This window comes from Plasmodium falciparum, assembly GCF_000002765.6.
Source record: "Plasmodium falciparum 3D7 genome assembly, chromosome: 14".
NCBI lineage: Eukaryota > Apicomplexa > Aconoidasida > Haemosporida > Plasmodiidae > Plasmodium > Plasmodium falciparum.
The window spans coordinates 2,570,001-2,594,469 of NC_037283.1; the positions used below are offsets into that span (position 1 = coordinate 2,570,001).

The 24,469-nt window shown below is 17.6% G+C and overlaps 9 protein-coding genes across 9 annotated transcripts; 5 read left to right on the plus strand and 4 right to left on the minus strand.

Annotated features, from left to right (window-relative positions):
* Window positions 1-433: 433 nt before the first annotated feature.
* On the plus strand, window positions 434-1,719 carry PF3D7_1463200 (replication factor C subunit 3, putative; the record flags this gene model as incomplete). The annotated part of the gene is made up of 2 exons (XM_001348739.1): window positions 434-478; window positions 730-1,719. The coding sequence occupies 2 exons, from the start codon at window positions 434-436 to the stop codon at window positions 1,717-1,719; spliced, it is 1,035 nt and encodes a 344-aa protein (XP_001348775.1).
* Window positions 1,720-2,987: 1,268 nt separating this feature from the next.
* Window positions 2,988-4,607, plus strand: PF3D7_1463300 (DNA polymerase alpha subunit B, putative; the record flags this gene model as incomplete). Its single annotated transcript, XM_001348740.1, has 1 exon — window positions 2,988-4,607. The coding sequence occupies one exon, from the start codon at window positions 2,988-2,990 to the stop codon at window positions 4,605-4,607; it is 1,620 nt and encodes a 539-aa protein (XP_001348776.1).
* A 718-nt stretch (window positions 4,608-5,325) lies between these two features.
* Window positions 5,326-6,336, plus strand: PF3D7_1463400 (DNA-directed RNA polymerase III subunit RPC4, putative; the record flags this gene model as incomplete). Its single annotated transcript, XM_001348741.1, has 1 exon — window positions 5,326-6,336. One exon carries the CDS (start codon window positions 5,326-5,328, stop codon window positions 6,334-6,336), a length of 1,011 nt encoding a protein of 336 aa, XP_001348777.1.
* A 1,637-nt stretch (window positions 6,337-7,973) lies between these two features.
* PF3D7_1463500 (fam-a protein) lies at window positions 7,974-9,379 on the plus strand (the record flags this gene model as incomplete). The annotated part of the gene is made up of 5 exons (XM_001348742.1): window positions 7,974-8,237; window positions 8,481-8,550; window positions 8,687-8,796; window positions 8,944-9,177; window positions 9,281-9,379. 5 exons carry the CDS (start codon window positions 7,974-7,976, stop codon window positions 9,377-9,379), a joined length of 777 nt encoding a protein of 258 aa, XP_001348778.1.
* A 735-nt stretch (window positions 9,380-10,114) lies between these two features.
* Window positions 10,115-10,486, minus strand: PF3D7_1463600 (conserved Plasmodium protein, unknown function; the record flags this gene model as incomplete). Its single annotated transcript, XM_002585429.1, has 2 exons — window positions 10,115-10,252; window positions 10,391-10,486. 2 exons carry the CDS (start codon window positions 10,484-10,486, stop codon window positions 10,115-10,117), a joined length of 234 nt encoding a protein of 77 aa, XP_002585475.1.
* Window positions 10,487-11,542: 1,056 nt separating this feature from the next.
* Window positions 11,543-12,523, plus strand: PF3D7_1463700 (cyclin 1; the record flags this gene model as incomplete). The annotated part of the gene is made up of 1 exon (XM_001348743.1): window positions 11,543-12,523. One exon carries the CDS (start codon window positions 11,543-11,545, stop codon window positions 12,521-12,523), a length of 981 nt encoding a protein of 326 aa, XP_001348779.1.
* Window positions 12,524-13,186: 663 nt separating this feature from the next.
* Window positions 13,187-13,549, minus strand: PF3D7_1463800 (mitochondrial ribosomal protein S6-2 precursor, putative; the record flags this gene model as incomplete). Its single annotated transcript, XM_001348744.1, has 1 exon — window positions 13,187-13,549. The coding sequence occupies one exon, from the start codon at window positions 13,547-13,549 to the stop codon at window positions 13,187-13,189; it is 363 nt and encodes a 120-aa protein (XP_001348780.1).
* Window positions 13,550-14,574: 1,025 nt separating this feature from the next.
* On the minus strand, window positions 14,575-19,782 carry PF3D7_1463900 (EF-hand calcium-binding domain-containing protein, putative; the record flags this gene model as incomplete). The annotated part of the gene is made up of 15 exons (XM_001348745.2): window positions 14,575-14,595; window positions 14,812-14,952; window positions 15,282-15,365; window positions 15,480-15,599; window positions 15,737-15,946; window positions 16,032-16,100; window positions 16,191-16,400; window positions 16,520-16,636; window positions 16,760-16,888; window positions 17,045-17,138; window positions 17,263-17,430; window positions 17,554-17,736; window positions 17,897-18,003; window positions 18,127-19,656; window positions 19,750-19,782. 15 exons carry the CDS (start codon window positions 19,780-19,782, stop codon window positions 14,575-14,577), a joined length of 3,216 nt encoding a protein of 1,071 aa, XP_001348781.2.
* Window positions 19,783-22,001: 2,219 nt separating this feature from the next.
* On the minus strand, window positions 22,002-24,119 carry PF3D7_1464000 (YL1 nuclear protein, putative; the record flags this gene model as incomplete). The annotated part of the gene is made up of 1 exon (XM_001348746.1): window positions 22,002-24,119. The coding sequence occupies one exon, from the start codon at window positions 24,117-24,119 to the stop codon at window positions 22,002-22,004; it is 2,118 nt and encodes a 705-aa protein (XP_001348782.1).
* Between the last annotated feature and the right edge of the window lie 350 nt (window positions 24,120-24,469).

Here is a 24,469-nt window from a genome sequence, read left to right on the forward strand (position 1 = left end):
ATTTTTATTTATTTAGCTCATTTATTATATATATATATATATATATATATTATATAATACATGTATATTAAAAGGAAATAACATAATAATATATATGTATACACATTTAGGTATACAATATCAAGTATGAAAAAAGATATCCATATAAATATAATATTTTCATTATTTTAAAAAGACAAAATGCATTTCAGAAAATATAATATTTAGTTCAATACAATATATATAGCAATTTTTTCTTTTTTCATTTCTATATTATTATTATATAATCTTAAAAATTATATATACACATTCTTTTCAGTTTTACTTTAGTTATTATATAATAAACATATAAAGCAACAAATAAATAAATAAAAATATATATATATATATATATATATATATATATATATACATATACATATACACATATTTATATTATTTATGTGTAATAAGAATGACCGAAGTTGAACAACAAAGAGGAAGTGAACTAACCCCATGGGTATATAGAAAAGATTACGAATGATTATATAAAAAGAGTTATATTTTTTATATATATGAAAATGTGTATTATTATAAATTATATTTTGATTTGTTTCCATTTATATATAATAAAATGAGAAATGGAATTATATATATATATATATATATATATATATTTATTTATCTAATTTTTGAACACTTGTAATATTTGTTGAACAAAAATAGTCATACATATATTATTTTTAATTTATATTTTTTTTTTTATTTTAGGTTGAAAAATATAGACCAAATGTACTAAATGATATAATATCGCATGAACAAGTAATATCAACTATTAAAAGATTCGTTCAGAAAGGTGAGTTACCACATTTACTTTTACATGGTCCCCCAGGTACAGGGAAAACGTCTACGATATTGGCTGTGTGTAAAGAATTATATGGAGATAAGAGAAGTTCATTTGTTTTAGAATTGAATGCTTCTGATGATAGAGGTATAAACGTTATTCGTGATCAAATAAAAACATTTGCTGAATCAAAAAATCATTATACAACATGTGAAAAAACAACTTTAAAATTAATTATTTTAGATGAAGCAGATCATATGACATATCCTGCTCAAAACGCTATGAGAAGGATTATGGAGAACTATGCTAAAAATGTGCGTTTTTGTTTGTTATGTAATTATGTAAATAAAATAACTCCAGCAATACAATCTAGATGTACGGCTTTTCGTTTTGCCCCTTTAAAAAAAGAATATATGAAAAATAAAGCACTAGATATAGCAAAATCTGAGAATGTAAATCTAACTGAAGGAGGAATAGATAGTCTTATACGTGTAGGACATGGAGATATGAGAAGAATTTTAAATTGTTTACAAGTAGTATCATTAAGTCATAAAAATCTTGTCATTGATGAAAATGTTATTTTATCAACATTAGATATCCCATTACCTAGTGAAACCAAGAAAATATTGGAATATTTTACAAAAGGTTCTATAAAAGAATCATACGAATTTGTTAGTAATTTACAATATGATAAAGGATATTCAACAAAAGATATTATGATGTGTTTATATGAATCAGTTTTAACATATGATTTCCCTGATTCGGCTTTTTGTCTTCTACTTAAAAATTTTGGTGAAATAGAAGAAAGATGTTCTTCTGGAGCTAGCGAACAAATTACTTTATCTGCTTTAATTAGTGCATTCGTAGAATTTCGAACAGAACTTTTCAAATTAAAATATGATATGAGCAACATATAAATTATATAATAAAAGAATATAAACATATATATATATATTTCTTACATTAATTTATAAAAATATATATATATATATATATATATATATATCAATGTTGTCTTAATTAATTATCCGATGGAAAAACTGTAATCGTAAAACAGTTTAATTTTTTTCTTCTTTTTTATTTTAACTTTTATACATTTTTGTTTTAACTGATATATATATATAAACACATAATATATATATTAAAAGGTGATTTATAAAAAATATATACAAAAATTATTTATACATATATATATATATTTATATATATATATATATATATATAATACTTTCTAAAAATTAAATCGAACTTTAAGGAATATTAATATATATATTGTAAAAATATATGTACAAACCAAAATATTTTTTTTATTAAATAATATATATTAAAATATATACCTTCCCATTATGTAAACATTTTATAATGAAGGAAGCTTTATATATATATATATATATATATATATATATATATATATATACTTTTTTTTATTCGTTAATCTATTATTTGTCTATTATAATGTGAGAAATAAGAATTCATAAATAATTATGTGTAGCCATATGTGTAATTTTGTTTAAAGATTTAAATATAAACCTTATGAGAAAATTTAAATATAAAAAAAAAATATATATATATAAATATATTTATTTATTTATATGAATATGTGAACCTCTTATTAATTTTTATGGAAAAGTAAAATAAAATATAAAGAAATGAAATAATAATATAAGTTCATTCATTTATATATATGAACATTTAAAATTTTTTTAAAATAGATAAAATAAGTGATCAAACTTTAAACGGTACAAAAATATAAAACTAAGGGAATCAATATATAATTTTATGTGTACATGAAATAGTGTGAAAAAATAAAATAAAATAAAATAAAATATATTTTATATATATATATATATATATATATATATATATATATATATAATCATATCAATTACACAGCTATTATATTTTTACATATTTTGTGAAAAATAAAAAAATAATAATGTGGCCATTTTAAAATAATTAACTCTTTTAAATATATATAAATATATAATCTTTCATTTAATTGATAATTATATCATGTACATTTCTTAAAATATAATAATGGAATAATAGGAAGGTGTATTCTTTGTTTGAATAAATAAATAAATAAATATATATATATATATATATATAATCCATAATACATTTTAATTAATTAATTAATTAATTTATTTATTTTATTTTATTTTATTTTTTGTAAAGTGAAAATATGAAGGACATAAAACAGGCAGACGTAAAACATTATCTAGAAACTTATTACACAGATAACAGTATAGGTGATGATTTGAAAGAGGCCTTTGATTATATCGAAAGAAATAAACATAAGAACAATTTCCATAAATTATTTGAAGATTATTTAGAAGATTATAATAAGAAGTTATTAAAAAATGGAACCTTGTTAAGAGATCATGTCGTTTATGAATATGAAAGAGTAAAACAGTATAACAGTGAATTAATTGAAACGGAAGGAAGGAGTTGTAATAATAAATATCATTATTATATTAATTATGTGAATAGTATAAATGAGAATTATAAATTTTTAGGTCTTGACACAAATGTAATATGTGATTGTATAAATAAGAAGATATCCTTATTTTTAGAATTATTTTTAAAATATTCTAAGAAATTAAATTTAAATATAGAAATTGAACCAATATTAAATATGAGTGATGATGAATCGTATATATTTGGTCGTATATATACAGAAAATGAAATGAATATAAGTGAATCTAATATAATATTGGAAGGGAATATGAAATGGAATAATGGTGATAAAGCTCAATTATTAAATTTGACTGATATGAGAAATATATGTTTTTTTTTAGGGCAAATATTAGCTATAAAAGGTAAAAAAGAAATTAATCAATTTAGTATAAAATATTATGTTAGTAATGTATATGCTGGATTACCAAGTCATTTAAAAGTTCAAATAGATAAAGAATTTGTATTAAAACATTTTAATACAAAAGAAATAGAAGAAGATAGTAAGATACATGAAAATATATTACATTTATATAATAATGAAAATATTCATATAATGATTTGTAATGGATATATTTATAATGATAATAATTATAGTGAAAATTTGGATAATTTCTTAAAAGTTGTAAATGAGAAACTACCTCACGTTGTATTAATTTTTGGACCTTTTTTATATATTCGTAATTTTAGTGAAACTATTCAAAAAATAGGTGATATTAATATTATTTATGAAAATTTATTTAAAAAAATAACTAAATTTGCAAAAAATGAAATATTAGAAAAAACACATTTTTTTATAATACCATCAATATATGATTCTATAAATATATATCCATTACCTCAACCACCTTTTTATTATGAAAATAGTAATATCAATTCACCTAATGTACATTTTTTATCAAACCCTTCTTATATATATATAAATGAATTAAAAATTGCTTTAACATCATGTGATATTGTATATAATTTAACAAGAAATTTATTATGTAGACCTAGTGAACTCAAATTATTTTATTTATTTGAACAAATACTAAGACAATTATCTTTATTCCCTTCATATCCATCTGAATATAATATTGAAATAACGAAATTCAAAAATCTTCTATTTCAACCTAATAGATTACCTGATATTTTTATATACCCATCCTTTACAAATGAAAAATCTTATATAAAAGAAGTACACAAAAAATTATTTATATGTCCTTATTCAATTGATGTTAATAAAGCTCAACCAAGTAAATTCTTTTCTAATATATACATACTACCCCCAAACGAGACAAATGAATTATCGAAGAGGGTCATTTTGGAAAATATTTTTATCTCTAACAATAAAACGAATAATATTTAATATATAATAAATTTTTTTTTTTTTTTTTTTAAATTCTTTCTTCTATGAAAATATCCTGAATAAAAATAAGTATTATTTTAATATATGTATGATAATACCTATTTCATCATTTATATAATATATTTTTAACAATATTTTATATTTTTTTATTATATAACTTCTTTTTTAGCATTTAAGCACTTCACTTTTTTTTTTTAAAAAAAAAAAAAAAAAAAAAAAAAAAAAATATATATATATATATATATATATATATATATATTAATTTATGACAATTATAATGTAATATTGTTTTACATTTTGATATGCCATTTTATAATATATATAATATAATATGTACATATAATCAATCCTGTTTTATTTTATGAATTCTACAAAATGTATTTATATTTTTTTATGTACCTTATTATATATAATATATTTATAATATTCTAAATCAATTGATATTTTATTTTTTTTATTCATTAACATAACTAATGAGATAAAAAAAAAAAAAAAATATAAAAATAAAGTTTCTTCTTTATAATATTTCTAATTAATAAAATAATGAACAGGTAATAAATCAATAAATTATAATTATATATATATAATATATATATATATATATATATATATATATATATATATATATATATATATATATATATTTATTTATTTATTTTTTTTATTTTTTGTATATTTATTCATTTAATTATTTTAAATTTGATACTTTTAACAAATAATGAGCAATAGATATAATCATGATGAATATAGCTTGAGAAGAAGTATCAATAATACGCTTAGAAGTAAATCAAGTTTTTTAAATAATCGTGATGAAAATAATCAAAATATTACTTTAAAAAAATTTGTGCCAAATATAGATAATTTGAAAAATGAAAATAATGTAAGAAAAAATGATAACGATAATAAATTTGAAGAAGATGAAGAAGGCTTAAATAACAAACATCTTGAGCAGCTAATAAAAAAAACGATAAATATTGATTTAGAAAATGAAGGTATATCTACAAAAACTACAAGCAAAAATAAATATAATAATAAAGAATATCCTTCTCATGCTATTGACCCAGCGACGTTAAATAATAATGTAAATTTATTAAATATAGAAGCTTTGAATTTATGTAAAGAAGAAAGTTTAGAAAAAAAAAACAAAGTCAAAACTTCCATTGATATATATGAATTAAATAATATAAGTAAAAATATTTTCTACAATAAAAAATGTGCATCGGGTGATGTACACTTTTTACCATTAACATTACCATTCTTTAATAAAAATGAAAAACAGAAAAAAATAAGAAAACTACTTCTAGATAAGGAACCTTTCTTTTTTTCTATCCAATTACCAAATATGTTACCTGCTCTTTTATCAAAGGAAGAGGAAGAACAAAATGGTGAACAAACAAAAAATGATACAAAACAAAACGATCAAACAGAAAAAAATGAGAAAAAGAAAAAAAGTATAATTAATAAATCTTCTACGAATGATTCTTATCAACTTAGCAATATCCATACAATACCAAATGGAAAATTTGCAAAACTCATTATTTATAAAAATAAAAAAATTAAAATGAAAATAAATGATATATTGTTTGATATTAATGAAGGATCCGCTTGTACCTTTTCTCAAGAAATTGGATGTTTTATAAAAGAAAATTCAGAATTTATTTTTTTAGGTAACTGTGATTATAAGTTAGTAGCAACACCAAATATTGAAAGGATAATACATAAGAAGTAATATATATTTTAACAATATATAGGATTTTAATTTTTTTTTTTTTTTTATGTCATATATTTTAATATGTACACATTTTTTTGGTATATAAAAATTTAATATTTGTTTTACAACACTGATGAAAAAAAAAAAAAAAAATATATATATATATATATATATATATATGTTTTTTATTCTTTTTTATATTTTATTATTATTGTTTTTAATATATTTTATGTGGATATTAAATATTTTATTAAGAACATCTTTATATATATATATATATATATATATATATATTTATATAATATACCATAATAATATGTGGAAAAAACTTTAATTCAAAAAATAAATAATATTATATATATATATTTACATATGTATAATATATATATATGTAAAATTTATTTGATTTTTTGCCTATAAAATAATGGGAATAACTTGAATTATTTTGTTGAATATAATAATATTATATACCTTTAGTTGTATTTTTTTTTTTTTTTTAATATATATAGTCACCCATAAATTTTTATTTATGCGTAATTTTTTTTTTTTTTTCCAAATAAGTCATTATTAATTTATCAATAATACATTATTTAAAAAAAAAAATAAATAAATGTTTATAAATAAATATATGCAAATTTAATGTGCCTTAAAATCATATAGGTAACGTCTACTTTTTAAGAATATATTTTATTTTGAATAAGAATTATTATTAATTTATATTTAAAAAATTTTCTTCTTATTTTTTATTAATACTTATTTTATGTTATATTATTTTATTTTATTTTTTATTTTTTGGGTTATATTTAGAACGTTTACTTAACAAATTTTAGATTTTATTATAATAGAAATGTCTTAACTTTTCCTTATGCAAAATAAGTGTTATAAATATATTTATGTATATATATATTTATTCATATATATATTTTTATTTAATATATATATATATATATATATATATATATATATATATATTTAATATTTATTTTGTGTCCTTCTTTGCATGCGCAATATAATACTTGTTATTTTTTTATATTTTAATAAAATCCTTTACATGAATATTTTTCATATTTTAAAACAAATAAATTTATATTATAATAATTATGTATTATTTAGTAAATAAATAAGTAACATAAAAATATATAAAGGGGAATTTATCTATGGAATATATATATTATATATAAAAACAAGAATATTATAAAGAAATACTCAAACAAAGGAATTAAAAGAATGATACTATATAAAATTGAATATTAAAAAAAATATAATCATAAATATAAATACAAATATAATATTTATATATAATGATTTATATATATTGTTATATAATATATATATGTAATAAACATATAGGAGCTATATAAACATTATTTTAGCATAAAGATATCTTCAATTTAGGAATATGCAATTTTCAGATTAATTCTTTGATCATTTTTTATTTTATTATTTTAAAAGTTTCTTTTTCCTTTATCAGAAATACAGCTATCTATAATATATTTTTATATATTCCAATATATATATATATATATATATATATATATATATATACAAATACATATACATATTTTATTATATTTATATTACATATGTATATATTTTTCTTCTTTCTATATAATTATTTTTTTTGGTATACATCAAATGCAAGTACATATTTCAAAATGAGTAATTCAAATGAAAATAACGAATTGGACATAGACGATCGTTTAAAGTCAATGGAACATTTGGTTTGTAAAGATGAGAAAGAAATAATGAAAGTTAATGAAATTATAGAAGAAGCTTCAAATGTGTTATATAACTTTTCAATAAAGCAAGATGATTATTACAAATATAGTACGATTGATGAAGACTCTCATTTGTATTTTAAGAAAGTTAACAACACTGATGTGGGAAAAATTGATTTACTCTTTCAGGATCCATCAAAAGTAGACTTATAAATAGAAAAATTATATTCTATTAAAAAAAAAAAAAAAAAAAAGATGTAATATGTAATAATTTGGTACATATATATATATATATATTATATTATATTATTATGAGAAAAAAAAAAAAAATAGACAGAAATTTATTATTAACATACATGATCCATATTAATAACTTTTTTATTTTTATCCTTCTTACAATAAAAAAAATATAAATGTTTGTATCATTTTTTTAATTTTTGTTAGTTTGAAAAAATTATACAAACCATTTGGGACGAAAATGGCACAAGAAAATTTGATCCATATTTTATAGAAGGTTCTAAAAGAATAAAAAAAAAAATAAAATAAAATATATATATATATATATATATGTGATATAATTTGATATTTTAATGTTATATTATTATTATTATATACTTATATATTTGATTTTTTTGTAATTTTTTCTCAAGGCAAAATATTGCGCATATATGACAAGGATACAATTTTAGTGAGACAAAGTTACAAAGGAACTTTAGGAAAAGAAGGAAGATATTTTTATATTGTAGCTCAAAAAAAGAAGGTAGAATAAATAATTCATATTATTATTTTATTTTATTTTATTTTTTGATTCTCATATAAAATTTATAATAATTTTATTTATTATACAATTTATATAATATATATTATTTCATTATAATATATATAAATATATTTCTTAATTTTGTAGCTAAATAATAATACGTATCTTATAACTTGTGTGTCCTTAAATATCAATGATAATAATGAAAAGTGCACAAGTAATTTTATTAATCCATTTATACATAGCGCTAATTCCTTTACCCTAAACATTGAATGCGATGAAAATATTAAGAATTCGTCATTAAAAAGGATGTATATTAATTTATCTGGTTATCATATTAAACGTGAAGATAACTGTATAAAATTTACTTATGTATCTTCTGTAAGTTTATAATTATATTAAATTATATATATATATATATTTCTAAAATTATTCCTTAATAATAAAATTTTTTTTTTGTTTTTTTTTTTCTCTCTTTTTATAGATTGAACTAGATACGTCTCCTTTGATTCCCCAATTTATTATAAGAAAAGTCAAAGCGAAGAAAATGTTGCAGTTAAATACCTTAAGACAAAGTATTTGATAAATCGATAAAATATATGCTACATGAATAAATAAATAAATAAATATAAATATATATATATATATATATATATATATATATAAGATATATTTATTCATATGTATATAAAAACTTTATATATTTTTTTTTCTCATTATTTACTTTTAATATAAATGGGAACATATATATATATATATATATATATATTTATAACATTCCTGAAACCAAACGTATCTGCTAAATATATCATTATGATATTTATGATAATATTTGGTACATATCTTCACTTATATGTACTTACATTTTTTTTTTTTTTACCTTTTCGAGTTATATAAAACTTGAATTTATATATTTATATTATTATATACATTTTGTATATATATATATATATATATATATATATATATATATATATATATATATATATATATTTGTTATATGACGTTTTTTATTGAAAAATGTCTTTTTTCAAAAATGATACAAAAACAGTTTTTTTTTTTTTTTTTAATGAACAATTATAATATATACATATTAATATATATATATATATATATATATTGTTATAATTTTAATAAAACAGAAAAAAAAGAAAAAATTAGAAACATTTATTGCAAATATGAATACAATACTTACAATTATTATGTCATTATGATATTATTAAAAAAAAAAAAAAAAAAAAAAAATTCTATTTACTATAAATAGTATAAAAAGATTATTATAGATATTAAATATTTAATAAACAAAAAGATTTTCCTTCTAATGGTAATTAATCAAGCTTGTATAATTATTAAAATCTTCTATATTATTATTGTTATTTGTTAAGTTATAATTAGGGGTAGAATTTTTAGAGTATATTTTTTTCTTGAATTTATCAAATTTGAGATTAAAGAAATTCTGAAAAAAAAAAGATAAAATAAAAAAAAATAAAAATAAAAATAAAAATAAAAAATATATTTTTTTTTTATATATATAATATAAATTATATATATTTTTTTGGACAATATGCATACATAAATATATATATATTATTACATCAAATATTAGATTCTTGAAATAAAAGGTAGGTATGATTAACATAGCCATTCCTAAAATGTGTTTCCAGGTTTTATTACTTTTCTTTATAATCATATTGTAAAACGTTATAATTTGAACAGTAATAAAATAATTAATATATTAAATATATTTTATGAATTTCTTTTTCAGTTTATTTAAATTCTTTTATTTTGCCCTTTATTGGTTATATATATGTTATATATATATATATATATATATATATATATTAGTATATATAACCTAAAAAAGAAATAAGAAAACCTGTTTGGCTTATTTATTTTGTTTACTTAAATATTATTATTAATAATTATTATCATATTGTATATAAAAGAAAAGAATAATTCATAATATAAATTTTTTTTTTTGAAAAAATAAATAGAATTTTAATATGATCTAACATAATATAATATATAAAATATATGTGTATTTATTATGTAATAACAAAAAATAATTATATATATAATATATATGTATATATAATCTATAAAAGCAATATAATAAAAATACTATTGAATATATTATCATGTATATATATAATATATATATATATATAATATATTTAGTTAATAATAAAAAATATATTTTAATAATATATTTGAAAATATATACAGAAATATTTTAAGTTCCCTTTTTTCTTATATTTATAAATATTTTTTTTTTTTTATATATAAAAAGAAAAGTTATAATTTTATATTATATTTATTTATATTAATATATCATAGTAATATATTTAATTAAAATGTCAATTTAACGTTTATCTTGAATACTCAATATATATATTATATATATTTATTATTTCAATTTCAAGATTTGTTATTATTATGTTTTATTTGTATTAATTTTTTTTTTTTTTTTTTTTTTTTTTTTTGTTTATTTTAAATATTTATAAAAATTTTTATAAGATTATTCAAGTTCCTTTAATCTTTAAGAATAATAAGTATACATATATATATATATATATATATATATATATATATATATATGTAATGATCATGTTTTAGTGATATGTATATATATATTTTTTAATTTTGTTTATTTATTTATTTATTTATTTATTTATTTATTATTTTTTTTTTTTTTTTCTGTAAATGGAAAATAAAGTGATATAAATTAAAAAAGAAAAAAAAAAATATGAATTATCCAGAAGATACAACACATATGAAAAAGTGGTTTTTCAAAAGTCGAAAAGAAATTGATAATATATGTTTAAAAAAATACAATGATTTTAAAGAAGAGTTTAAAGATTATAATATAAAAATACCTAAATATAACGATGTAGAAAAGACGAAAGTATATTTTTGTTATCAGTTAGTACATTTTTGTGAAATAAAAATGCTAAGGCCACATATTGTAGAATGCGCAACAATATTATATAACCGATTTTATTTAAAGGAAATAATATTAGAATATGATCCACGTATATTAATATTTACTTGTATAGTCTTAGCTATAAAAATAGAAGGATATGGTCGTTTATATAAAATAAATGAATTTTTTAATGATATTGATATAAATTTAGATAAAGTATTAGAACATGAAAATATTGTATGTTCTTCTTTAAATTTTGAATTAAATTTTTTATATACTAAAGAATGTATTTTTTATATAAAAAGCCAATTTGAAAAATATATTAATAAATATATTTTGGAAGCAGACAAAATTGATAATTCAATGGAAACTATTATAAACACTATTTGTTTTAATGCTTCAAAAGATTGTATAAAATTAATTGAAAATTTTTATACCACTTTTATTTATACACCTTCACAAATAGCTTTATATTGTTTTACTAATAATATTAAAAAGAATTTAAATATCGCAAATGCGGATATGTTTATCTTAGAGTTTATTACAAACAATAACCAAATTCTCTTTCAAAAAATGAAAAATAAAATAAAAGAAATGGATGAAAGCTATAGAACTTATATAGGATTAAGAAATACATTTGATGATGAAAATACGACCAGACAAATCGGTGAAACACTAGATATGTGTATTGATATATATGATATCTTAAAGAAGAAAAAAAATTCAAAGAAATCAAAAAAAAAAAAACTGGATAATAAGGAAGATAATGTTACTGAACCTAATAAGAAACTACAAGTATCATAAAAAAAAAAAAAAAAAAAAAAAAAAAAAAAAAAAAAAATTAAAATAAATAAAATAAATAAAATAAATAAAATAAAAAAAATAAATAAAATAAATAAAAGATTTATATATCTTTTTACATAGTGTAATATTTTAATATAATTTTTAATTAATTCTGCATAATTATATTTTTGAACATTGATTTAAATATTATATACTTTTGTATTTATAAATTTAAATATATAAGAATATACATATTATATATATATATATATATATATAAATATTTATATTATATGTAGGAGAAAATTCCCTTTTTTTTTTTTTTTTTTTTTTTCTCCCCTTTTGATGAATTTATAATATATATTTATATATTTAAATATACATATATAAATATTCTTACATGTCTTCAATATTATTATATTTCATTTAATTTAATTTTAAGATATTTTTTTGTGATTTTGTAAAAAATTAATAACATAAAAATGAATATATAAGCACTAATATATATAATAAATGTAGAAATACATTTATTGAAATAAAAACCAAAAAAAAAAAATAAAAAATATATAAAATAATAAAATAAAATAAATAAAGAATATATTTATATGTAACATAATTAAACATGTAATTTTATACATAATACATTTTGTATCAAAAAATAATTTTAATAACAATTATTTTATTTTATGTATTACTATTCTCAATTTCATTTACATATGAAAAAGGAGCAACTAAAAAATTTGATCTATATTTCATCTTCATATTTAAAAATCTTAAGACATAAGTATTACTATGAAAAAATTCATTCAAATCCTTTATACTTTTACTGTTCGAATAAAAAGTAATACAATAAAATCTTCCAAAATGAAAAGTACCCACTTTCGGTTTCTTTATACAAAAAGCAAACTTTCTCCAGCCTAAATCATTTATACTTATTATATTTCCATTGTGCTTATTTATTATATAGTTAAAATTTTTCATCAAATTTCTTACATCATCTTTTTTTATATGCTTATTTAAGGATATATAGGATTCGTATAAGACCATTTTTTTTTTTCTGTTTACACTATGATATTACTCCTCATTAAGAAATGGAATGATCAGTAATGTGGATATTTATATAGGGAAAAAAAAAAAAAAAAAAAAAAAAAAAAAAAATTGGTAAATACACAAATATATATATTATAAATGAATAAATATATAAATACACACAAACATACATATATATATATATATATATATATATATATATATTATGTATACAATTCAACTTTAACATGTATAGATAAAATGTTCACATTTCACATCTTGTATTTATTCAATATTTATTTTCATAACATTCAAGAGAACTTATAATAGTAAAGGGAAAAAAAATAAAAGAAGAAAAAGAAAATGTTTTATGATATATGTGGAAAACAATAATATTCTTATATATTCCAGAGGAATTATATTATGCAAAAGTTTTTCAAAATATTAAAATAAAAATATACTAAATAAATAACTAAAATGGGATACACAATAGAATATTAATTAAGTGTATTATTAAGTGATAAACAAAAAAAAAAAAAAAAAAAAAAAAAAAGTTACAAATATATAGTATTATATATAAATAATAAATATTAAAACCTTTAAAAATAAGAAATTATAACAAGGAAATATAAAATCATATAATTATTCAACAAATTTTAAATTACAAAAAAATAAAAACTAAAAGAGATATATGTAAAAATAAAAAAAAAAAAAAAAAAATGACAAATATATAAATGCATATTTATGTGTATAAAATAATTATATATTAAAACACGAAATTGTGTAATATATCTATAGATTCTTTTTTTCTTTTTTAAATAAATATATATATATATATATATATATAAATAGGTAAATATTACAAAATATTATAATTAAGAATATATTTTCTGGTAAAAAAATATAATTTATTTGTTTATATATATATATATAAAGAAAAATATTATTACTACTAATATTTTTGCCAATTTCAAACAAAAAAGAAAAAAAAAAAAAAACAGAAAAATGATATGGATGTCGAAAGAAATGGTACCTAATTATTTTTATTTCGAATCAGATGCTGACTGTAAATAAGAATAAAAATAAAATGGGTGTAAAATTAAGAAATTTATCATATCATTTTTTTTTTTTTTTTTTTTTTTTTTGTTAATGAATATATTTATACCTTACATTTATATATTATATGATATATATATATATATATATATATATATATATATATCCTATAATTTAATGTAATGATGTGTTTGCTATTTCTTTAATTTTTTCTATGAACTTACATGAAAAGGTTGTAATGTGACTTCTTCTATATTTATTAGTTGTTTAATGAAATATTCCGCACTAACATATTTTGTTTTTTTATTTTCACAAACAAAATCAATGAGGTTTCTGATTTTTCCATGTGGCCATTTTAAATTTAACTACAATAGAAAGAAAAGAAAAAAGAAAAAAAAAAAAAAAAAAAAATGAAAAAAAGGACAAATTAATAAGTAAATATATTATATGAAAAATATATTAATATATATAACTGTGTAAATAAAAAAAAAAAAAAAAATGAAAAAAAGGACAAATTAATAAGTAAATATATTATATGAAAAATATATTAATATATATAACTGTGTAAATAAAAAAAAAAAAAAAAATGAAAAAAAGGACAAATTAATAAGTAAATATATTATATGAAAAATATATTAATATATATAACTGTGTAAATAAAAAAAAAAAAAAAAATATTATATATTCATCTTACTTCTGTTAGTATTTTTTTTAAACTATTAACATCAATGGAAGATAACGATTTCCAAGGTATGCCATATACTTCTTCGAATAGGGACTATATATAAAAAGGGAAAAAATAAATGGAAAGGATATACATTTTTTTTTTTTTTTTTTTTTTTAATATTATACTATTTTATAATCTTTATTATTATTATTGTTTTTATTTTACCTGAACAGCATTTATGTCCAAAAGCTCCACCAAAATTTGTTTCACAATAATAATGAGAACAAAGAATTCTTCTTGATTTAAACCGTTTTTATTATTTCTATCAAATACCTCCAAAAATTCCTAAACATATAAAATAAATTATTATATATATATATATATATATATATATATTATATTGTGTTAATTTGTGAAACCAAAACACGAAATTAATATTGATATAAGAGAAATTGTATATAATATATATATATATATATTACCCTAATATCATGTTCAGATGTTAGATTAATTCCTTGTGATTTTAGAAATTTCAATATCTTTGATGAATCGATAATTCCTCTATTTTCTTCATCTAAGCCTATCCAAATACTAAACATTTTCTCTTGTATATTGGATGGAACAGTGCTTGATTTTATTAATAGTTGTCTCCAAAATATTTCTCCTCCTTCTTTTAATGCATGTAAAGTTGACTATAAAATGGAAAATGATAAATTTAAAATATAAATTAATATATAAATATAAATATATATATATATATATTATTTAAATTCTTACCTTAATTTTTATGGCATCAATAAATTCTGATATTCTCTTTATATTATCTGATCTTTCATATTCCCAAACCTATAAAATGCAAAATATATATATATATATATATATGTATTGTTCTCCATTTTTTGTTATATAAAATTATATATATATATATTTTTTTACCTGCTCCAATAACTTGGTATCTATTAAATAACCCGTTTTAGTAACCATAACATTATAATAAATTATATATTTTAATATGAAGAAAAAGACTAATATACACACACATATGGATAAGCTTCCATAACTATATAGTTGAAACCATGTTATGTTATCAACTCTTAATAAAAATATCCAGCAAGATAATATGATTAAAAAGCAAAAACATAAGGTCTGATAAAAAAAAAAAAAAAAAAAAAAAAATATACATACATACATATATACATATATATATATATATATATATATATATATATATATATATATAAATGTTAGAATTTTCATTTTATTACTTGGAATATAAAATTAATCAAAGATGGACCATTTCCCCACAAAAGGAATAATTGTTCATGTTTGTTTGGGAACGTTGTTTTGTAGAAAAAATAATTTAGCGCCGAGGGATATACAGACTATAAAAAGGAAGAATAAGGGGGAAAAAATAAAAAAAAAATGTACATAATATAGATTCTACTATTTACACCAACTTAAGAAATATAAAATACCGATTTATATATATTTTATGCATTTCTTACCTCTTGCTTTAATAATTTATAATATGGAGTAACGTCTCTTTTATTCTTATCACATGTCTCAATATGATATTTATTTAATAAATATTTTGATATGTCTCTAGGTAACAACTTCGTATCAATTCGGTACAACTAGAAATAAGTATAAAAAAAAAAAAAAAAAAAAAAAAAAAAAAAAAAAAAAAAAATTATTTTGCAAATAGTAGATAAAAGGTTACAAGAAATATATGGCACATATTATATATATATATATATATATATATATATATATTCCTTATATTTTCTTACATAAACAAAAAGAGATATTAGTCCTATTATACATATAAGTGATAATACATTTAAAAATATAACTTCCGCCTTTAATCTTATATTATAAAATGGTCTACATAATAATAAAACAAAAAAATAATATAACATATATATATAAATATATATATATATATATATATGTATATATTTATTTATTTTTATTTTTTTAATTTGTGCTTCTTTCCGAATTCGTTTACCTCAAAGAAATACATACAAAAATTAAAAATAGAATTACAGCGTTTGGTATTTTAATTAATTTCACATTATATTTTAATAAGGAAGCTCTCATATATTCATAATAATAATATCCATTGGGATCTAATCCGGGTATACTTATAGCATCGACATTTTCGGAAAAGTCATATCTGTATAATGTATAAATATATTAATATGTATGATCATTATATTGTATAATATATCAAAAAAATATATATCCATCATATATACATAATATATATATATATATATATATATATGTATATATTTACCTGTGAGCTAAATATTTTGAATTCCTCACATTTCTAAAGAAAAAGAAATAATTTCGAAAACATTTTCTCTGAGATTCTTTCACTTCTTTTGCTACACTAGAAACATCAGAATTATCCGATTCGGAAAACCATTTTAATATGGTTCTTGTGACAAAATGGATGCTTACTATGAATATGGAATAACTTTGAAAAAAAAAAAAAAAAAAAAAAAAAATATAAAATAAATGAAACGTGAAATAATTATAAATAAATAAATGTATAAATATATACATATATATCCATATATTAATACTCTTAATAATATAAAATAATCTTTTAATTTTACAATATTATTCTTTTTTACCATATTAAAAAATTCATGGATATAAATAAAATTTTCTCAAATATGACTTCTAACAATGGTTCAACATTATGTAGAACTCCATCTATATTTCTGTGTCTTGGTAAAATCTAAAATGGGTGAAACATACATATATATATATATATATATATATATATATAACGATATATTTTTAAATAATATATATGTAGTATCCATTATTTTTTTTTTTTTTTTTTTTTTTTTTTACTTACGTCGTTAAAAATAACTTCATCGAGGGCTTCAGCTATATTCGTTTGTAGTATTCCCCATATAGTTAGATTAATAATTGTTATTAGAGATATTTGTCTAAATGCTGTATTTAAAAGGTCTTTTCTAAATTGATCTTTTGAATTTCTGACCTTTTTTTCAATAAAATATACAATGTTTTGTATAATTAAACTAAAGAATAGAGTAAATAATATTATAAATAAGAATGCGCTGTTTTTTTTCTTTTCATATTTCCATAACATTTCTTTTGCTTTTTCATCTACACTACAAAGTTCTGGTCCGAATGATTCATAATTACAATTCTTAATAATTAATTTTTGATTTTCAAATGCTTCATGTATATTAGATTTTATTCCTAAAAAAGATTTAATATTTTTAACTAAATCATCAACATCAAAAATTTCTTTAATATTATTTCTTCTTAAATGTAAATTTTTATTTTTAATAGCATTGTAAACAGATTCATTTATATCATTTTGTTTATTTTTTTTTTTCTCTATATCTTTTGATATGAAAAATTTTATATGATTATTATCTTCAATATTATTATTTGAATTATTATATGTTTGTTCTGATGAATTATCTTTTGTGTCTTGCTTTAAATTATCATTCTTTTGATTATGAAAATTATTATTATATTGATGATTATTTTGATTTTCATCAACTTGATTATTTGCTTGTATCATATTATTTTTTTCATTTTCTACATGATGATTCTGCATATTTTTTTGCTCTTTCATATTTTGATTTAGAGTTTCATTATTATTATATCCGAAATAATTTTTTACTAAATCAATTTTTTTATAAAAATCAATACTATTTAGTATGTTTGTAAAATTTATATTAGGATATTCATTTTTTGGGGGGTTTCCTTCATAATTTTTTGAATTATGTTCATGTACATGTACATGTTCATTTTTATGTTCATTTTTATGTTCATTTTTATGTTCATTTTTACCTTCATTTTTACCTTCATGTTCACGTTCATGTTCATGTTTTCTTATAAATTTTTCTTGATGAGGATTATTAAATTGATTTTTTATTTTATCTTTATTATATAATAAACCATTTGAGGTTAGATCCTCTGTATATTTGTTATTAATATTTTTATTAGGTTCATAATAATTTCCTTTTTGTTCATTTATTTTATTTATAACATTGTTCATATATGTTTTTTCTTGTTCTTTTTCCTCTCTTTCTTTTTTTTCAAAACCTTGTGGGTTATTCCCCACAGGATAAATATTATTACCATTTTTTATAGCTTGTTGAAATTTTTTGAGTTTATTTTCTTCCTTTTGCTTTTTTCTTATTGTGTTGTCTATCTTTTTTTGAAATGATAATAAACTTTTCAACTTATCTAAGTTTGAGAAATCATCACTACCTTCGAACAAAATACGATTATTCAACTTTTCATAAAGCGACACCTCATTTTCTATTTTTTTTTCTTGAGACCTTAAAATTTTGATGAAAAAATTATTCTCATTTGTAACAAGTACAGGATTATTTAAGAAAATCTAAAAAAATAAAGCATACAAATAAATATATAGATAAATATATATATATATATATATATATATATTGTTCCATTTTTATTATTTCTATCTAACACATAACAAAATATGAAGATACAACATCAGCATATTCTAGATCCTGTTAAATAAAAAAAAAAAAAAAAAAAATTATATATACATATATATATATATATATATTATATAATGTGTATTTTCGTTCTTAGTTTGGGATTATATACAAATATTATACTAACCTTATAAATATGATTGTTGTGTTTTCATTAAATAGTAAATTACCATTTATTTTCTATAATAATATCAATATTGTAAAATTTGACATGTTTTTTTTTTTTTTTTTTTTTTTTTTTTTCTATAAAAAAAGGAATTATATATTAGATTTAAAAGGACATATAAATTTTGATCTTCCCTTTAGTATTTCACTTCCATAAATATTATAGACTTTTTATTTTGATATATTCTGAATATGTATTAAATGTGCAACTTTATAACAATTTTAAACAAAATGTATATATATATATATATATATATATATATATATTATATATATGTATATATATTTATGATACCTTTTTATTGATTCTAATGTATAATTCAAAGAAAAAAACAAAATAAGATAATAAATTAATAACAATAATAATAATAAAATAAAAATAAATTAAGTATTTAAAGTCTAATAAACCATACGAATATTATCTACCATAAATATTATCACATAAAATAACTTTGTATCATTTTTTATAATATCTGTCTGTTTTGGTTTTTCTATTTGTTTCTTTTTTTGTTTCTTTCTTTTTGTTTCTTTTTTTGTTTCTTTTTTTGTTTCTTTCTTTTTGTTTCTTTCTTTTTGTTTTTTAATTTTTTATATATATTTAAATGAATAAAGCTTTAATTATTAATTATTGTAATACTTTTCATGTCATTTATAAAGTATTAAAAAAAAATAATAATTTTTTCGCATTTATTCTTGATATAAAAATAACATAAAATTATAGTAACGGGAAAAATGAGAAAATAATAATTTAATACTTTAATGTTATCTGTACTCTTAATGAGTTTAATAATATGTGGTTATATTTTATATATAAATATAAAAAGGTAATTATAAAATTTTTGTACCGTTACAAATTGTAACATAAATATTGAACCATTATTATATCGTATTAACTAGGAACAAAAAAAAAAAAAAAAAAAAAAAAAAACAAAGACAATAATATAATAAAATTAAAGTGATATTAAAAAAAAATAATAATAATACAATATGCCTTTCTGATTTAAATGAATTTTATTTTATTTTATGGTATCATATTTTCTTTTTTCTTTTTTTTTTTTTTACACACCCAAATCACATACATATAGAAGGCAACTTGGTGCACAAAAAAAAAAATAATAAAAAAAAAATAAATAAATAAAAAAAAATAATAAAAATAAAAAAAATAATAAATAATAATAAAAAATAATAAAAAATAAAATAATCAGATGATTATAAAAAATTATAATAGTATATTATAGATATGACAATTTAAAGAATTAATACATGATTTACGAAAAATCTTATAAATTTAATTTTTTGAATTTTTTTTTTATTTGGTGTTATTTATAATACTTTCCTTTTGAGGTATATGTTCTTTTCTATAATTTAAACAAATTAGTAAGAATATAAAGAAAAATAATACAGTATATAAAGCAAGTTAATTGTGTATTCTAAAATCCAAAACTTTTAATAAAATATTTATTTATTTTATTTTGTGTATTTGATTTTATAATTCTTTGGTTTATTTTATAATACAATTTAAAGGGAAATGTTTATACAAAAAAAAGGAAAAAGAAAAAGAAAAATTAATTAAAATATAAATATAATTTAATAAATCATAATAAAATAAATACCTTCAAAATATTATTAAAAAGTATAATCGGAATATATATATATATATATATAAATGTTAAAAATAAAACAAGGAATACAAGAAATGTAGAAAACATTACTGTTTTTTGTATAAGTTATAGAAATAAATATAATTAAATATTTATTAATATATAAAAAACAAATATGTAAAATTAAGCCAGAAACAAATACAAGATCGCCAAATTTTGTACGATTATACATACATATATATATATATATATATGTATACACACATATGTATGTTATGTATGTATGTATTATTTTATTATTTTTTTAAACAATATTTTTTTTAAAACAATTATATTTAAAGAATTTAAAATTTTAAACAATATTAAAATTAAAAACAATATGAGATTTTAAAAACTTAAATTTTTTTTTTTTTTCTTTTTTTTTTTTTTTTTTTTTTTTTTTTTTTTTGAGTGTTTTAATGTTTCACATTATTATTACAAGGTATATCATTACAACTATTATGATTATTATTACTATTTACGTATTGTTCTATTTCGGCTAATTTGTTTTTGAAATGTTTGACTGTTAGACATATATCCTTATTTAAATTATTGTATGATATTTGATGATAATATAAACGTAATTTTTTAAATGCCTCTGCATTATTGTAATATTGTTGTGTTAGGGGGTCAAAATATTTACCTTCTAAATTGGTTATAGCACAAATTTTTTGTTTTTCTTGTTTTTGATTTTTTAATTCTTTTATGTTATCTTTTTGATCATTAAAATTACTATAAATGTTTAGCTCATTTTCATTGGTGACAATATAATATTGTTTCTCTTCATAATTTGGAATAGCTAAAATTTTGTTTTTCTTAATATCTTGATTTAATACATTTGACTTATTTTTATTATCATCATACATATTTTCATTATTAGAATTTAATATATTATTATTATTATTATTATTAGATTTATTTTTATTTAAATTATCAAAATTTATATCATCTATTTGACTTAGATATTGTATATTTAAATCTTCACATTGGTCTAAATTCTCCAAATTCATTGGATTTAAGATAAGTCCATTTTTTTCTTCATCTTTTGTATTATCATTTGGATAATCATTTGGATAATCATTTGGATAATCATTTGTATTATCATTTAAATTTCGATTTGACAAAATTGTGTTCTTATCATTATTAATTTGTTTCTCTTTATTATCTGGAATTATTGGGGGGGGAATATTAATTGACATAGAAGAATTTTTCTTTTGACTATTTATATTTTCTTCATGATTATTATGTAATTCTTGTTCAACTTTTACTATTTGTTTGTTATTAATTATATTAACATTTATTTCTTTTTTTACTTGATTCATTATATCATTCTTTATTGTCCTATTTTCATTATATAGGTAATAATCATATAAATTTTGAGTATATGTTAATTTTTCATTAGTTGGAAATATGTTATCTTTCGAATATTTAAAACTAATAAATACATTTTGTGGTTTATAATGTATTACTTTTTTATTTTCTATATATTTTTTTTTTTCTTCTTCCCATGCTTGTAATTGTAATAAGGATTGGATATTATATTGTTCTGTAATTTTGGCTTCTTCTAATCTTTCTTCTCTTGTCATTTCTCTTTGCATATTTTTTTTTTCTCTTCTTCTTGCACCAAATTTTTTAAAACGATTCTCTTTTTTTATTTTTCTCATTTCAAAAACTTTTTCCATATATTCCGTTTTTCTTCTTGTTGTATCTCTAGTAGATCTATTTAAATATAAATAAGCCTGTTCTAGTTTTTTTTTTTTTTTTAATCTTCTTTCTTCTTTTAATTGTTCTTTTGTTTTAATTACTTCTTCTTTTTGTTCTTCTTCAGCATCATCTTCTGATTTTTTTGATTTATTAGAAATCAATTGTTTATTTTTTTTTAGTTCATTTTGTTTTTGTTTCATTAAATTGTATTTCATTATTTTGTTTTGTTTTTCTTTTTTTAATTTTTCTAAATATGCAAAATTTTTTTTATTATTATTTTTCCTTTCTTCATATTCGATACTATGTCTACGAGCACCACGTTTGTTTTGTTCATCATCATCAACTTCTTCCTCTTCGTCTTCTTCATTATCTTCATCATCATCAAAATCGGAGTCTGTAATATCAACATATTCGTCTTCTCCTTCTGAATTCACATATTCTTCATCTATTTCTTCTTCTTCCCATATGCTATCATTCCAAAATTGTTCATCTTTTTCTAAATCTTCACCGATAAGTTTCTTCATATTTTTACCTCGATTTTTTCGTTGAGGTAACTCGAGGGCTATTCCATAATTTTTTAGTTCATAATCCTCATCTTCTTCTGAGTCCTCTTCCTCGGAATCATTCTCGCCTGTTTGATTATCACCAGATTCGTTCTCTTCAGATACATTTTCAAGATACTCATTCTCACTTGACTCGTCTACATTCATTTCAGATTCTTCTTCAGTTTCATCTTGTTCTTCATTAATTTTATCAAACATAATATTATTCGATTCCTTTTCTAGGACAAAACTTATGCTCTTAACTCCATCTCCTCTTTTTTTTGTCATTTTATTTTTTATTTTTTCCTTTTTTTTCCGACTTCACTCAATAAATATATATTCGAATTACCACCAACACTCACAAGGAAAAAAAAAAAAAAAAAAAAAAAAAAAAAAAAAAAAATTTATAAATAAATAATATGGAGAAAAGGAAAAATTGTTACTTTTGTGATATATATAAATTTAAATTTATGAATATGTATATATATAATACATATATATATTTTGTGATAAGATTATTTCTTTTTCTTTTTCTTTCTATTATAATATTCCAAAACAATTATATTAAATCATTTCTCCTTAAATATTAATAAAAATAAAAAAAAAAGTTATACATATATATTATATATACATATACA